The 15,965-nt window shown below is 37.1% G+C and overlaps 1 protein-coding gene across 1 annotated transcript in view; it reads left to right on the forward strand.

Annotated features, from left to right (window-relative positions):
• TTC6 (tetratricopeptide repeat domain 6) overlaps positions 1 to 15,965 on the forward strand; it is a 286,301-nt gene that overhangs the window by 42,093 nt on the left and 228,243 nt on the right. Inside the window, exon 4 of the mRNA XM_078149180.1 lies at positions 9,484 to 9,608. Within this exon, the coding sequence (XP_078005306.1) occupies positions 9,484 to 9,608 (125 nt within the window). The remainder of the gene's footprint in view (positions 1 to 9,483; positions 9,609 to 15,965) is intronic.

Raw genomic sequence — 15,965 nt, forward strand, 5'->3', positions numbered from 1 at the left:
TCATTCCCCCTTGTATCCCAGTTTTTATATTGGGCATCAAATACTTAGCCTAGTGCCTCATTCTGTGCACAGAATTCCCTCTGCCTGCTTCCAGTCTACAGAACACAGAATTATGTTTACCATGCCTAAATCACTACAGAATAATTTTACTAAACTGTAAGTTTTGTTCTTTCTCTTACAAAGTAAGTAGTACTGTACAAATAATCTCCATTTCTGTCAGCAGAACTTTTAAGCTCTCTCCCAAAATCCAGTCTTCAATATCTGACTATTTTTCTCTATTTCTAATTCTAACTTCTACACATATGCTCCATTACCACCTCAAATTCACCATCTATAGAACTCAAAGTTGTCACCTCTTCTTTCCTGCCCAACAATGGCTTCCATTCTCAATGTCTCCATTCTTATTAATGCGCCCCCTTTTTTTTCCCCACTCTAGAAACCTTGTGGTCTCTCTCACTGGAGCTCTTCATGTCTAAGCTGGATAATCACTTGTTGGGCATTTTATAGAGAGGATTCTTGCTCAGCTCCAAGTTGGACTAGAAAGCTTCTGAGAGATCTTCCACTGAGGAGGTTCTGTCATCTTAGACGCCTACTTTTCTTTCTCTTTTTTGACCCCCTCCCCCAACAAATACAATTAGCAACCATTTCCTGATGATTCTACCTTCTCAGATTCATCCTTCTCCCTCTTCTTTAAATTAAATTTTTTTTTTATTTTGACAAGCCTAAAACAAAAACACAAATCACTAATGCAGGGTAGTCCCTGAATAATCCCTGAAAACATTTAGGCAAAGCAGCATAAAGAGGTGATTGTAGCAGAGGCAATCTTTTTGTTGTTATTGTTATTTACCAGTTATTAAAAGAAAGGTTTTAGCACACTCCACCATTCTGCAACCATTTCTGTAAAAACCCAGGATTGAGGGTGGTTTTATATTTTTCTTTTTTTCATAGATTACCAGGGAGGAAGAATGTATGGTAATGAGCCTATCTGTACTCAGCTAGATTGGTCCTTTGAAGGTAGACACAGGATAGCTGAGCCTACCATAGCTTGCTGGCCACTGGACTAGACTTTGAGAACCTAAACTAGAGAATGGATATCATGAATATTTTCTTCAAGAAGAGACACAATAAGGACCTAAGAAATTGTCTATATCCTAACAAACAAGAAGTGACTGGAATGGGAGTCTTTTCAAAATCAGCTATGTGAGCATGGTTAAACCATCAGCTTGTTAGAGCAAAGATTAAACTCAACAGGATATTAGAGGAAAAAATAAAAGAAGGTACACATCCAATTAAATATCAATGATATCACAGGTCCAATTAAAAAAATGGGGTTAGGGGAAGAATTGACACAAATCTACCAAATAAAGGGCCATTCCCAAATAGATTAATGGTTAAATGATATGAAAAATCAGAAGAAACAAACTATCCCTTGCCCTTTCAAAAAGAATTCAGAGTCATTAGTGATCAGAAAAAATGAACATTAAAACAATTCTGAAATTATTTTTCCTGTAATGTTTCTTCATTGTAATATCTCTTGAAATATTTAGCCTTTCCTGCAATTCTCTTCGCTAGGCTAATCCATCCTCAATTCCTAAACAAATTCTCATATGGCATGAAGTCAAGGTTCTCTTAGGGACAGCTAGGTAATACAGTGGATAGAGTGCAAGCCTTGGAGTCAGGAAGACTCATCTTGTCAAAAGTATTCTATGGCCTTAACTTTTTCTTGAGAAAGGAATGGAAATCTAAGTATTAGCACTTTTTCTCCCTCATCAACAATTGTACACAATTTTGCAGGATAGGTGATTTGGAAGTTAGAGCTGATTTTCTTTGCTTATTTCTGTAGGAATTATTTCATTCATTGCATTTGTATCCCCAGCCCTTAATAAATGCTTGTGGAGCAATTGATTTCATTATGTCACATCCCAGCTTCTCCTTTGACTCCACATTCTCACTGAGTAGTATTCTGTGATTTGAATTACTGGGGTTTTTTTTAATGTGATTTGATTCTTCCTGGCTTCCTGTCATATCTTATCTGGTACTGGAACTTTGCATTTTAATGATAAATTTTCTAGATGAGTTAAATTTTCTGGTCCTCTTTGATAGCATTCTGCAGCTTATTTTTTTCTTTGAACTTTTCCCTTTGTTTTTAATATTTCCACACTGTTTTCTTCTTAGATTTTCTAGAATATAATATCCAGGAGTTTTGCTCCTTTATATTTTTCTTTGAATACCAATAATCTTTACTTTGCTTGCTGAGCTCTATCTTCTAACTTTATTGCTTTACTTTGAAGGGATCCCAAGTTTCCTTCCAGTTCTGCTGTTTTTTAAATTTTTGTTTCATTATTTTTCCATCTCTTTATATTCATCTCAGCCATTCTTCAGAAAATTCACTACATTTTAAGCTAATGTTCTGAGTAGTAAAGAGTCATGTTCATCTTTTTATACATTTCAGTTCTCTTTCTCCTTCTCTTTCTACTGTTGTGTCTTCTTTCTCTTTTTTCTTTCTCTCTTCCCTTTCCTCCTCCTCCTCCTGCTCTTGCCCTTCTTTCTCTTCCCACTCATTTTTATAGATACTAGATCTTTCTTTACATTTCTTAATGAGGTTTAAAGTATCTTCTTGTCTTGTTTCTGCATATAACATTACATAGTATCATAGAACCACATATGCAGAACTGGAAAGGACCATGGGGAAAATTCATATTAATTCTTTTATGTTACATATGGGGAAACTGAGACTGAGTGAGATTAAGTGATTTGTGAAGGTTACCAAGATAGTATGACAGAAGCAGGATTTGAATCCAGGTCCTCTGATTCCAAACCTAGTGCTCTTTCCATTCTACATAGTTTTAAAAATGAAACAAGACTAAAATTCTCCCCACTTCAGGGCCCACCTAGAGGCCGCTAGGTGGAGTAATAGATTAAAATTCCCACCTCTGACATTTATGAGCTGTAAGAACTTGGGAGAAATTACTAGCTGTCCCTGAGCCTCAGGTTGTTAATCTGAAGGAAAAAAAGTGGGGGAAGGAATAATGCTACTTACACTGTGTATGCAAAGCTTTTTACAAACTTTGACCCCACTCCTGGCCCTGGTGGTTTGGGAATTCCTTGGACAGTCCTATGATGCATCCTGCCTATATAGGGGGAGATATTTGACTGAAAGACCTCAGAGCCCATGACACTGTGCACAATATACATGAAGGAGATGTGACTTGAGATTGGATGGAGAGACTTCAGAGATATTAGAGAAGTTTGAAATATAGAGGCAAGAGAGAAAGCTTTGAACTTTGAATGGCAGATGAGAAAACTCCATAGAGCTACAGGGATATAGGGGAAATCATCAACACATCTCTTGATTCCCACTTCTTATACCCCAGAGATGTCTAAAAATGAGTTTCCTCAATGAGATCGTTCTCTTCTTAGTTGAACCGAAATTTTTATCTCACTCCCATGTTGAACAGCTCATTGCTTCTGATGTGTTCTATTGTCTAATCCAATATGTTTATTTGCTACTCATAATTGTCTTTTGTGGGCATGAAGAATTTGATGGGAGGGAGCTTGGCTGGCCAAGAGTAAGCTCAATTTGCCGTCCCCTTTAGAGTGACCAGGTAGTGTGGTTTTTATTCTGAAAACCTAAAAGAATATTGCCTCCCTAGATAATAAATATCTGATGTGTAGCAACTAGATTTAATTCCAAACTCAGGACCCTTCTTGGAGGTTGAAGAGCTGAATAATTGCCTGCACATGACTGCCCTGGATCTTGCCTGCCTCTTCCCCTGTTAAGTTATTAGCAGTACAGACACAGCTCTTCTACTCTTCACAGAACAAGAAATCAAAGTTTTCCCAGAGATGAGATGGGCCATATAATCTGGGGATTATATTTTCTAACTATATCCCTGTTTACATGGGCTGCCTGATTCTTTATGCCCTAGTTTAAACCCTGTGATCCAAGTTGATCCATATTATGGAAGTGCTCTATAAATGTTCATTGCTATTGTTGTTGTTTTATATTTTTTTTTCCTCCTAGAGATTTTGTCTTTAAAAAAAAACCTCATCATACTCATTCACTATATTAGAAAATCTCTTTTGCTCACCCATTTCTTCAATCTCTTTTAATGTTAATGTGAGATGTTTCCCATGAGGATTTCTTTCCTTCCTCCTCTTTAAAAAATGATTTGGTATTTTTGGTACTGCTTTGGGAAGAAAAGGGGAGTGCAAAGGTGTAAAAAGTGTGCAAATGAGAGCTGGACTTAATAATGATTCACTGAGTCATCTTGCCAGATCTTTTCTATTTCCTTCCTCCCTATTTATATTCCCTCCACCCTTATTCAGTTCTTTTTCACCTAACCTTAGGCTAGCCACAATTCTAGTACTACTGGTTCTACCCTCTTTCCTTCAGTCCATTCTGAATGTCATTACCATATCATACTTCCTAAAAATACTGCTTTGTTGTGTGTTACTCTCCTGCTCAAGAACCTACCATGGCTATTTCACCGAGTTATAGAATTTTAGAGCTAGAAGAAAACTTACAGCATTTTTAAGGTTTATGAAGTCCTTCCTTCAAAACTCCCCTGTGGTATACAGTTTAAATATAATGATCCCCATCTTGCCGACAAGGAAGCCCAATTCTGAAAGGTAATAAGTGACTTGACATTATCAAACATATAGGGTAAGAACTATTACTCAAACTCTGATCATTTGACTCCACCTCTAGTAATCATGGGAATCATAGCTTTATAGCTATAATGGTCTTTAAAGATAATCTAGTTGAATTCTTGCTAATCAAATTATTGAATCTCAGACTTAGAGTCTCAGAAGGTATAGCCTGCATTTTCATTTTATAAATGAGAAAACTAAATGCCAAAGATGTTAAGTGACTTGCCCCAGGTCCCATAGGGTTGAGTCCAATTTTCGTCTCTGCAGATCACCTTCAAGTCTATATATTCACCTTTAGTCTCTCTCATGAGTTGGTGTTCCAACTATATATCAACAAGCATTTATTAAGCACCTGCTCTATGTTAAGCAGCACTGGGAATACAAAGAAAGGTGGGAAAAAACCAGCTAACTGCTTAATGGACTTGTCCTTATGAGTGTTCTGTAGGCATCTCAAATTCAACGTGTCTGAAATTAAACTTAATATCTTCCCCCTAAATCTAGTCACTCAGGTCTGCAACCTTGGAATAATTCTCAACTCTTCCCCTCACTCACTCTCTCCTACTAAATCTAATTAATTGCCAATTCTTGTCAGTTTTACATCCAATACCTCTCTCAAATCTGTCCACTCACTTCCACTTATAAACCCACTATCTTAGTTCAGGCTCTTATCACATCACCTCTATTATTGCAACAATCTCTTACCTACTCTCCCTGCTTCTAGACTGTCCCCTCTCCAATTTGTCCTCTATATAGTTGTCAAAATAATTTTCCTAAAACGCCGGTCTTACCATTTCATTATCCCACTCAGGATGCTTCTGAGGCAGCTTCCTGCTACCACATCAGCTGGGCATAGAAAACCTTTCACAATTTTGTGTTATCCTATTTTTTCCTTACTCATTTCATATTACTGCCATCCATGTGTTCTAGACAAACTGGCTTACTTGCCATTCCTAGAACTTGGCTTTGCATCTTCTTCCTTCATGCCTTTGCATAGGTTCTATCATCCATGTATGAAATGTACTCCCTCCTTCTTCACCTTCACCTCTTAGAATCCTCGTTTTTCCCTACCACTCAGCTCAAGTTTCACTGCCAGCATTTTCTTTTCACTTTCCAGTCTTTCTGGATCCTTCTAGTTGCCAATGCTCATCAAATTATCTTTTATTTACTTTTATCTGGTACATGTTGAATTCCCCCTTCCTCTTATCCCCCAGTCCTTCTTAATCTTAGTCCCTTCTCTCTCTCTGAGATGATCTCCAATTTGCTCTGCATATATTCTGTTAGTTTATAGCTGTTTGCATTTTGTCTTCCCACTTCTATCCCTTTTAGCCTATGAGGTCTTTGAGAGTAGGTACTGGCTTTTGCCTTTCCTTGTATCCCCAGTACTTAGTGGAGAGCCTGGCACATAGTAGGCATTTAATAAATGTCAATTGACTGACTAGATGACTGACTGAATATAAGCACTTTGAAGGCAGGAATGGTTTTCAGTTTCCTCTTTATAATTCTGGCATAATAGGACATAATAGTTACTTATAAAATGCTTGCTGAATTGACAGGTTTAGTTTCTTCATCTGTAAAATAAGGATAATAATACAAGTGCTTTCCTATCCTTGGATTATGTCCACATCCACCTTCTTCATTCATATTTATATACTGCTTGATGGACCTAGGAGAAATAACAGAAAAATTCTGATTACACATTGATACCATGTAATCTGGGCTGTCTCTGAATCAAGGCAATTCTTTTACACTGTCCCCCCACCCAAAAATTGATTAACTATCTCTTTTATCCCATTGACTATTCAAAACCTTTTCATCCTTCCTCAACCTTTTCCCAGCATACCCTCCCCTCACAGTTCTAGCTGAGGACCTTAATTCAAAACTTATCTGAAAACATTGAGGCCATTCCCCAAAAGCTCCCTCTCCTTCCCACTTCTTCTTAATACATCACTCAGACATCTTCCTCCACTATCTCCTCTTTCACCCCATCTTGCTTGAAAAGATGGTTATCCTCCTTGCCAAGGCCAACCTTGCTACAAGCACCTTGGATCCTATCTCTTTTATTTTCTCTAGCAGATTACCCCCACTATGATTCCCAGTCTTTCTCTAATCTTCCCTATCTAGTCACTCTTTCTCTACTGCCTACAAACATGTCTACATCTCCTCCATCCTTAAAAAATTCTCACTTGATCTGTACTATCTGTTGTCTTATATCATCCCTCTCCTTCTTGGCTAAACGATATGAAAAAGCCATTTAATATATGAGGTACCTTCATTTCCTCTCTTCTTACTCCCTTACAAACTCCGTGAAGTCTGGCTTCTTATTTCATCATCCATCTGAAACTGCTCTCTCCAACGTTATGAATAATCTCTTAATTACTAAAGCTGATGGTTGTTTCTCTATACTCTTCTTTCATGACTTCTCTGTAGCCTTTGACACTGGTGATCTCCTGGGTACTTTCTCCTCTTTACATTTTCATGATACCATCCTCTCCTGGTTCTCCTTTTACATGTCAGACTGTTCCTCAGTTTCTTATGCTGGATTTTCATCCAAGTCACACTCACTAACTATATGTGTTCCCCAAAGCTCTGTCCTATTCTCTCTGTATATTATCTCACTTGGTAATCTCATCACTTCCCGTGAATTCAATTATAATTTCTATTCCCAGATCGATATATTCAGACATATGCCTTTTGGCCATCTTAAACTGAATGCCCCAGGAGCATCTCAAATTCAACATACCAGAACAGAAGGCACTATTTCCTCCTCAGTTTTTCTCTCTTCCCACTATTTCTCTTATTACAGAAAGGACACTTACTGTCTGTCCCTCAGACAACCTCTATGTCATCCTTGATTCCTCACTTACTTACCCTACATATCCAATCTATTGTCAAATCTAGTCATTTCCCCCTTTATAACATCTGTTATACATACCCCCTTATCTCGACACATTCAGCCACAACTCTTTTACAAGTTCTTGTCACATCTGACCCATTGCACTCATCTTCTAATTGTTCTTCCTGTCTCTTTACTCCAATCCAACCTCTAGCTCACCTGCCAAGGTGACTTTTCTAGTGTTTAGGTCTGACCACATCAGACCTCTGGTTCAGTGAGCCTTAGGGACTCGCTATTACATTCAGGATCAACTATAACCTCCTCTTTAGCATTTAAAGGTCTTCATAACCCAGGCCTTCCTACTCTTCCGGTCATACTTCATTCTCCCCTTCACATACTCTTTAAATCCTACTTAAGGGGCCTACTTGCAATTCCTTAAACAAGACACTCCATTTCACAACTCAATCAGTCATTTAGTCAATAAGCATTTATTAAGCTCAACCTAGCATGTGTATGCCTTTGCACAACTGTCTGCATGCCTAGAATGATCTCTCCTCAATACTGACTAATAAATTTTCTGATTTCCCCAAAACTCAGCTAAAATCTCACCTTCTGCAGGAGGTCTTTTCTGTTTCTCCCTATCCCAGTTACTAGGCCCTTTCCCCTAAAGTTGTCTTCTACTTCCTCTGTATATATCTATATGTGCATAGTTATTTGTGTGTTGTCTTCCCTACTAAATGTAAGCTTCTTGAGGATGGGGACCATGCTTTTACCTTTCTTTTTAGTGTCCCTAGCACTTAGCACAATGCTTGGCACAAAATAACTGCTTAGTAAATGTTTGTTGACTGATTACTTCACACAGCTATTTTGAAGGGAAACTGCTTTGTAAATCTAAAAGATATTGTATAAATGTGAGTTGTTACTGTTATTGTTACTTCTGAAAGGACATCATTCACTTACCCCTTTGCTATGATCTGATCCCCAAAATGATGAGAAACAGGAAAACCTCTTCAAAATGGACTTCATCTAGATTAGTACATAATCATATCTACAACTGTGAAAAAGGCAGTGTCATTACTAATGAAAGCCCAGTCAGGCAGACAGATTAATTATTTTATCCTGTAAGTCATACAAATTTGTAAATGTTACCTGAATTTACATTAAAGTGCTAAAAATCCTGCTTTGAGATTGAAATCAATAATTTTATCAGTTTTTCAGAGATTCAGAATCATTTGAAATTTTTAAACAATAACCCACTGTTTTTCAAAATTGCATTTTTCCTCCTCAAAATATTTTTGAGGTATATAGGTAAGGGTGGATTTTTTTTTAATTGTATCTGTGATTTTATCCGTGTTGGGGATTTAGGTGAGAACTTTCTCTATGCAAATTAGCAACTACTTTGCAACATACGCTTTTTGAGAGTTACCAAGGGCTTTGACTTGTTCAGGGTCATGGATGGTGAAAGGGACAGGATTAAAATCCAGGGTTTCCAGTTCTATACACCATGCATGTTTCCTCTCCGGGGTGATAAATGTGAGTAAATATGGTAATAACTTTTACTTGGTAAAAGTTATGGTCATGATAATCTAATGTGTTTCATGAAAAAGAAACCTAGACTTAGAGATAGGAGATCTGAATTCTGGCCTGGTCATATGTTCTGTATACCAAAAGTGTGACTCTGTATGACCAATGGCAAGTCTTTTCAAAGTGAGATCCTTTTTGGGTCTCACTTTCCTCCTCTGTATAATGAGGAGGTTGGACTAAATAATCTCTGAGGTCTCTTTCAGCTTTAACATTTGTGATTTTCTGAATTCATTATTTCATAACATTTGAAAGTCTAGTAGTGGATTTAAAGGCAAATATTCACTAATAAGGAAAATTTTAGTCCCTTTAAAGGTTTTGCATAGAGGTGGAAATAAAATTAAAGACTGATTGTGCATAGCTTTTTCCCTTTAAAAAACAAACTGGTTTTCATATCAGTACTTTTTTTTTTTTAGGTTTCCAGTTTAAAATCTTTGCAAATAACAGGAAAGACAGCTACAACATCCCCAAGAGCCAAACCAAAATGTCAAATAAGAAGATTTCATGCTGAGGCCTCACAGATTCCCAAAACAACTTCAGAGTAACTTAAATTTTAAATTTGTTACTTAAAAAAGTCTTAGGAAAAGTATTTTTAAAAAAATATCATTGGAAAATGGATTCACATAGGGAGCCTTCTTATAAAAAAAATAAAGCAAGTGATTCAGAAACTACATTCACATAAATTGGCAGGGATGCAAAACTCATTTAGATTTCTTGTAGAAAAGGGCTGATGGTTCCTTTAGGTGGCACTTTAGGAACTTTATAGGTCCTCTCTAGCTTCACTACCAGTGCCTTTCTAATCTCACAGACCCACTTCTGTTCTCTCCATCCATTTTTTTTGCTAATTTTTTGGGTGCTTTGCTAATGTAGAAGGCTATCTTAGGGACTAAAGAAATAGTCACAGAATAGCATTTAATTCAATATCATCAGCCATTGTGATGTGATTTTGTTTTGATTTTTTTTTTAGAAACTTGGTTGTTACTGTGGTAGAAAAAAGAAGTTGGCCATGTTACAATATTTGGTAATTTTGTATTGTTGAGGCCTTAGTGTATCCAAAATGTCATCTTAGCATATTGTAAGCTACACTTAATATAATAATAGTGTGATAAGTATATATTTACAAGTATAGGCTTTGTCTTCTGCCAGTCATTTTGTGGAAGCTCTGGTTTACTTGGTTTTGTCAGTATATTTTTTATGACTATGTTTATTTTAGATTCTTCTTCATTTCACTCTTTATGAGGGCTTAAAGAAGCTTTAATTATTAGCTTTTGTTGTTGCTGAGGGCCCTGAAAGGTGTACTGGATCTGGGAGAGAGCCTTTTTATGGCAGACCTAAAGTTTGTAAACGGATATTGCTCACAATTAACTAGCTGAGAGTGTACTCATGGTAAAAGAATTCCAAAGTTTATGAAACAAATTGGCATCTAAGTGACCCTCTACATGCCAATGCTTATCTGCATTGCTTTAAGTTCATTTAGTTAACAAGATTATATATTAAAACAAATAGTGACAGTAGACAAAGTATTTTGCCTTCAATAAATAGTTACTGTCAGATTATCAATGGTGCAGAAACTGCATGATAAAAAAATAAAACCGCACACCTGCACTTAGTGAATTAAGTAAAGTAGTGTGACCACACACAGAACTGTTTTGTGTGTATATGTGTGTGTGTGTTTGTCTTAGTTTTTCAAGGAATGATAGTCTATTTAAAGAGACTATGCTGTAAAAACATATAACTTTTCTTGGAGCATGCCAAAAATATTTGTAGGGTTTATTGATGTGCAGTATTATTTTCATTTTTTAAATGAATTAAAGTCTTCCCATGCAGGAACAAGAATGAGATCTGTAGAAATAAAGACTTAATTTCCTTCTTTCCTGTTTTATTAGTATTCCAGGCAACTGCTTCCACTTTTTCTTTAACTAAATTTGTGTTCAACCTCTCTCATCAATGACTTTATCCTGGTAGTCAAAATAGTTTTCTATAATTAACACTAATAATAAAATCATTGATTGAAGAAGAATCCTTTGCTGCCATATAAATTATCAGTATGATCAGGAGAAAAAGGGAGTTTGGGTTTTATCGTGGAAGAATATATAGAAAATGTAGCAGGAGATTTATGCCCATAACCAGGTCCAGCCTTTGGCAAAATCCCAAAGTATATGTTGTTTGTCTTCAGAGTACTCTTACAAAAAAAAATAAATAAAATTAAAAATTAATTTTTTTTAAATGAGGCCTCTTACCCTCTGCTTTCTTATATCACATTTCAAAATCCTAGCCAAATTCATGCTGCCCAGAGCCTCTAATGGTAACTATCCATGCCTCCTCTTACTGATTAATAACCCCATGCTCCAATTATACCTATTTTTTCTCCCTGTTGTAAAAAAGTCAATCTATCTTGGTTCCCATTCCTGTAGAACTCTGCCCTCAGCTAATGGTCACATTGCAAATGAATCTAAGCTAAGATGTTAATCGATAAGTATTGCTAGGTGAATTATTAGGCACAATATGAGGGTAAACCCAGGAGTAGACATTTCTTTGATCTGAACATCTTTATCAGTGAATGAGGATAATTGATGAGGGAAGAGACTGGATACAGAGTCACCAACAAAAAGCCAATTATAATAATACAAACATGAGGCTATGAAGGCTTTCCATGGGTATCTATTGAGATTTAGCCCACCTGCTGAGATGGATTACTAGGTGTGGCTGCTGCACATGCTACAGCTTCTTGGAGCAACAGTTGAGAGTTGGGTGAAGGTGAACACCAAAAGTGGATGAGCAGCCCTGAAAAGGGCTTGGAAGGGCCTCATACAAGAGGTGCCAGTCCTCCCTGAATACCCCATACACCCCTAAACCTGATTGAGGGTAACCAATAGACCTAAAATCTGTCAATAAATCAGGGGCATGTCTGCTCCAAGCATGTGAAGACTTTATCCAGCAGAATGGGTGGATGAGAACAACATGTTCCAACATCTATGAAGGCAGCTGAAGCATGTTCTGTGGAGGACTTAGAGCCTGGTCAGGCATGAAAGACACCAAGCCCATCCATTGCATCCTGCGCCATCCCTAGTCATTCTGACTTCTGTCCTGCCACTGGACTTCAATGACTCAAGAAGAGAGAGTGAGGTTGAAGATTTTTCACAACTCTGCCTCACTTAAATCCAATTCACGTGTGAGTCAAGACATCACCCCTTGATGTCATTGATCCCTTTAGAAAATGAAGGACAAACAACAACAATCTATTGAGATGGATAAGAAGGGATGAATCTAAGAAATATTGTGAAGACAGATACAGAGAAATTTGGTAATTTTCAACAGGAAGAATGAAGGAGAGAGAATTCTGCTAAGTTCTGAGCCTGGAGAATGAGAGTTGGAATACTATCTTCTAACAACCCACAGTAAGCATGTTAGGGTAGTTAAAGGTATTAAAACTATCCTTGAGGGGCAGCTAGGTGGCGCGGTGGATAAAGCACTGGCCCTGAAGTCAAGACTTGAGTTCAAATCTGGCCTCTGACATTTAACACTTACTAGCTGTGTGACCCTGGGCAAGTCAGTTAACCCCAATTGCCTAAAAAAAGGGAAAAAATAGCTATCCTTGAGATTTGATTGGTACAGGTGATGTATTGACATGGCTTCCCAGTGATATAAGGGTGTGAAAGAGGCTCCTCCATGTGGAGTAGAAGCCTTCAGACTTGAGAAATGACCCAAGGCTATTGGATTCACCAAATCCTTTCCTGCTAAACAGAAAGTTTTCTCATGAAGGCAATGTGAGCTAAGGTGAGGAGCTGCATCTACTTTAGCACATAAATATGTGATGTATTATTGTCAAGTATCTTTTATTGAGGCAACTAGGTAAAACAATGGATAAAGTACTGGGTCTGGAGTCTGGAAGATTTGAGTTCAAATTTGGCTTCAGACAGTTACTAGCTGTATGACCCTGGGGAAGTCACTTAACTTCAGTCTGCCTCAGTTTCCTTAATTGTAAAATAGCATCTACCTCACAAGGTTGTTGTGACCATCAAATGATATATTTGCATAGCACTTAACACAGTGCTTAGCATGTAGCAGATGTTTGTTTCCTTCTATGCTGTAGCTGAGCAAACCTCCTTTGGTTTGAAAAGCTGCTGATATACTGTCTGGTGGAAGTTGTATTGGCATCTACCTATGATCCAGCTTCTTGGGCATTGACATATATAACTTTCAGTGCTTCTTTCGGTATCACCATGGCTTCAGCATGCCATGGACTTCTATAAAGGGAATTTGCAATCTATGTTAGTGTTCCTTGATTGGTAGTAAATGCTAAAATTCGTAGTTTCCCTATCTATGGTAAGCTGCAGTCCTCACTTCGCAACTTGTCTTCATACGCACAGTGTTTGAACTTCTTGGTGAAGTGAACTATCACAGCTTGTGAAGGGGGTAATAGGTCTCAATGTTGCACCAGTATCTGACGAAAATGCAGTTGCTTTCATATGACTGTCAATCCCTCCAAGGCTGACATTTGTATGCAAAACGAAAGTCTTGTTCTGCATTGGTTTTAAGTCAATTCTGTGTCTTTTTTCTGTTTCTGTGCCTCCTCAGTCATATAAGCCAGAGTGAAGTCATTCAGTGGTTTAAGAAGTAATAGCATAGTTTTTAAACAAATTTTTAATAATAATTGCCAAATTCTAGAAAAGAGCTTAAATCTCTAAGGTCCTTTTAGTGTTGTCAAATTGAGTGCTTCTGTTTTTTGGGGAGCTGTACTCACACCTTTTGAGATACAATGTGATCCATATACTTGACAGAGGCTCTAAAAAAACCCGGTTTTTATCAATGGAGAGTTTTAGGCCACTTTCCTCTAACCAATTCAACATTTTCATCAGTCTTTCTGCTTGTTTTTCCTTTTGGAATGATGTCATCAAGGTGTTCATATTTACAACTACTTCCTCCCTCAATCTCAAAGTGACAGGCGCCCCTGTGATATCTTGGGGTAAGATACAGCTGGGCAGATGAAAGTCATCATCTTTCTGTCTTCATCTGTCATATGAATCAGGTAATAATCTGCTCTAAAAACTTCTATTTTGCCCCAGCTCTTTATTCTAAGGCATCACTTCAGCCCTTGAATTCATACACTGGAAGTACTCTCCACCTATGTAGACCCTCCTTCTGTTTGGATGGTTTGGCCCAGAATTTACATTTAAGGAAGGTGCTCAATCCCTCTGGATTTACTCTGTCATACCCCTTTCCCTTGGTACCTTTGTTCCCTATTCCTTACCCTTTTAGCTTCTTTTTATGTTTTGTATTCCCTCATTAGAATGTAAGCTCCATGCAGCCAGAGCCTGTCTTTATTTCTCCTTATATTTGCATTCCCAGTACTTAGTAGGTGTTGGCCCATTTTAAGTATTTAATAAATGCTTATTGACTAATTCACTGAATACTAAAAACCATTGGCTGACAATTCAGGGCATCTTGAATATAATATAAAAATTGAATAAGTTTTGAATTAATATAAAGATACACAAAGTAGCTAAATACAAGGTAGATGGGAGAGCACTAGAAAGCGGGAGAAGTGGGAAGGGCTTCATATGGAAGATAGGGGTTGAGCTGCATATTAAAGGAAGAGAGGGACTTTATGAAGATGAGGTAAAGGAAGGCATACATTGCAGGTGTAATGGATGTCTAGTACAAGATTCAAATGGATTTATGATCTAGATATAAAAGGTAAAATAATTAACAAATTAAAAGAATAAGGAAGAAATTACCTTTTCAGACTAGGGAGGATACAGAGAGTTGATAACTAAACAAGGGACAGAATCTCAGAGGATAAATAGGAAAAAAATTTAATTACATGATTAAAAAGTTTTTGCACAAACAAAGCCAATGAAGCTAAATATAGAGGGGAAATAATTTACTGGAAATATGACTCTGAAACAATCTTCTTTGACAAATAACTCATTTCCAACGTGGATAAGGAAGTGATTTCAATATATAAGCAAAGAATACGAACAAGCGGTTTTTAGAGGAAGAAATCCAAGCTACCAACAACCATGTGAAAAATATTCCAAATCATTAACAAGTAAGGAAATGAAAATTAAAGCAACTCTAGAATTCCACCTCATACCATCAGGTTAGCAAGGATGACAAAAAGGAGAAATGAAAAAAAAGTTGGAGAAGCTATAGAAAAATAAACACATTAATCTGCTGTTGGTAAAGCTGTGAATTGGTTCAACAGTTCTGGAAAGCAATTTTGAGCTATGCCTCAAAAGATGCAAAAAGTCTCTGACTCTGATCCAGCCACACTTGAGACCTATGATCCCAAGAGCTCAAAGGAATAGGGAAAAGACTCCAATATACAAAAAATATTTATAGCAGCTTTTTTTTTTTGGTAGTAGCAAAATCCTACAAACTAATGAGTTGCCCAAGTAATCGAGGAATGGCTGAGCAAATCATGGTATATGAATGGAATGGAATATTAAGCTATAAGAACTGATACAAGAGGTAGTTTCAGAGAAACCTAGAAAGACTTGCATACAGAGTAAAGTGAGAAGAAATAGGAAAATAATCAATATAAGAACACCAACATGGTAACGATAACAACTTTGAAAGACTAATGAACTCTGATCAATGTAATGACCAGTCATGATTCTAAAGGATTGCTGATGAGGTATGCTACCCATCTCCTGACACAGAGGACTTAAGATACAAATTAGAATAATACATTTTTAAGCACATGGATATGTGAAAATTTGTTTTACTTAACTGTGTGGAAAATCAGTTTTGTTTTCCTTTTTTCATTATACAGGTATGGTGGAGGGAAGGATGACTAATGATATGGTTTCCTCCCCTTTCCCAAACAAAAAATTAAAAGAGAAGAAAAAGGCCAGGATGAATCACCAACAAATCATAAAGCTGTGAAAATTAT

This window comes from Phascolarctos cinereus, unplaced genomic scaffold (genome assembly GCF_003287225.1).
Source record: "Phascolarctos cinereus isolate Bilbo 61053 unplaced genomic scaffold, phaCin_HiC Scaffold_2;HRSCAF=192, whole genome shotgun sequence".
Taxonomy (NCBI): domain Eukaryota; kingdom Metazoa; phylum Chordata; class Mammalia; order Diprotodontia; family Phascolarctidae; genus Phascolarctos; species Phascolarctos cinereus.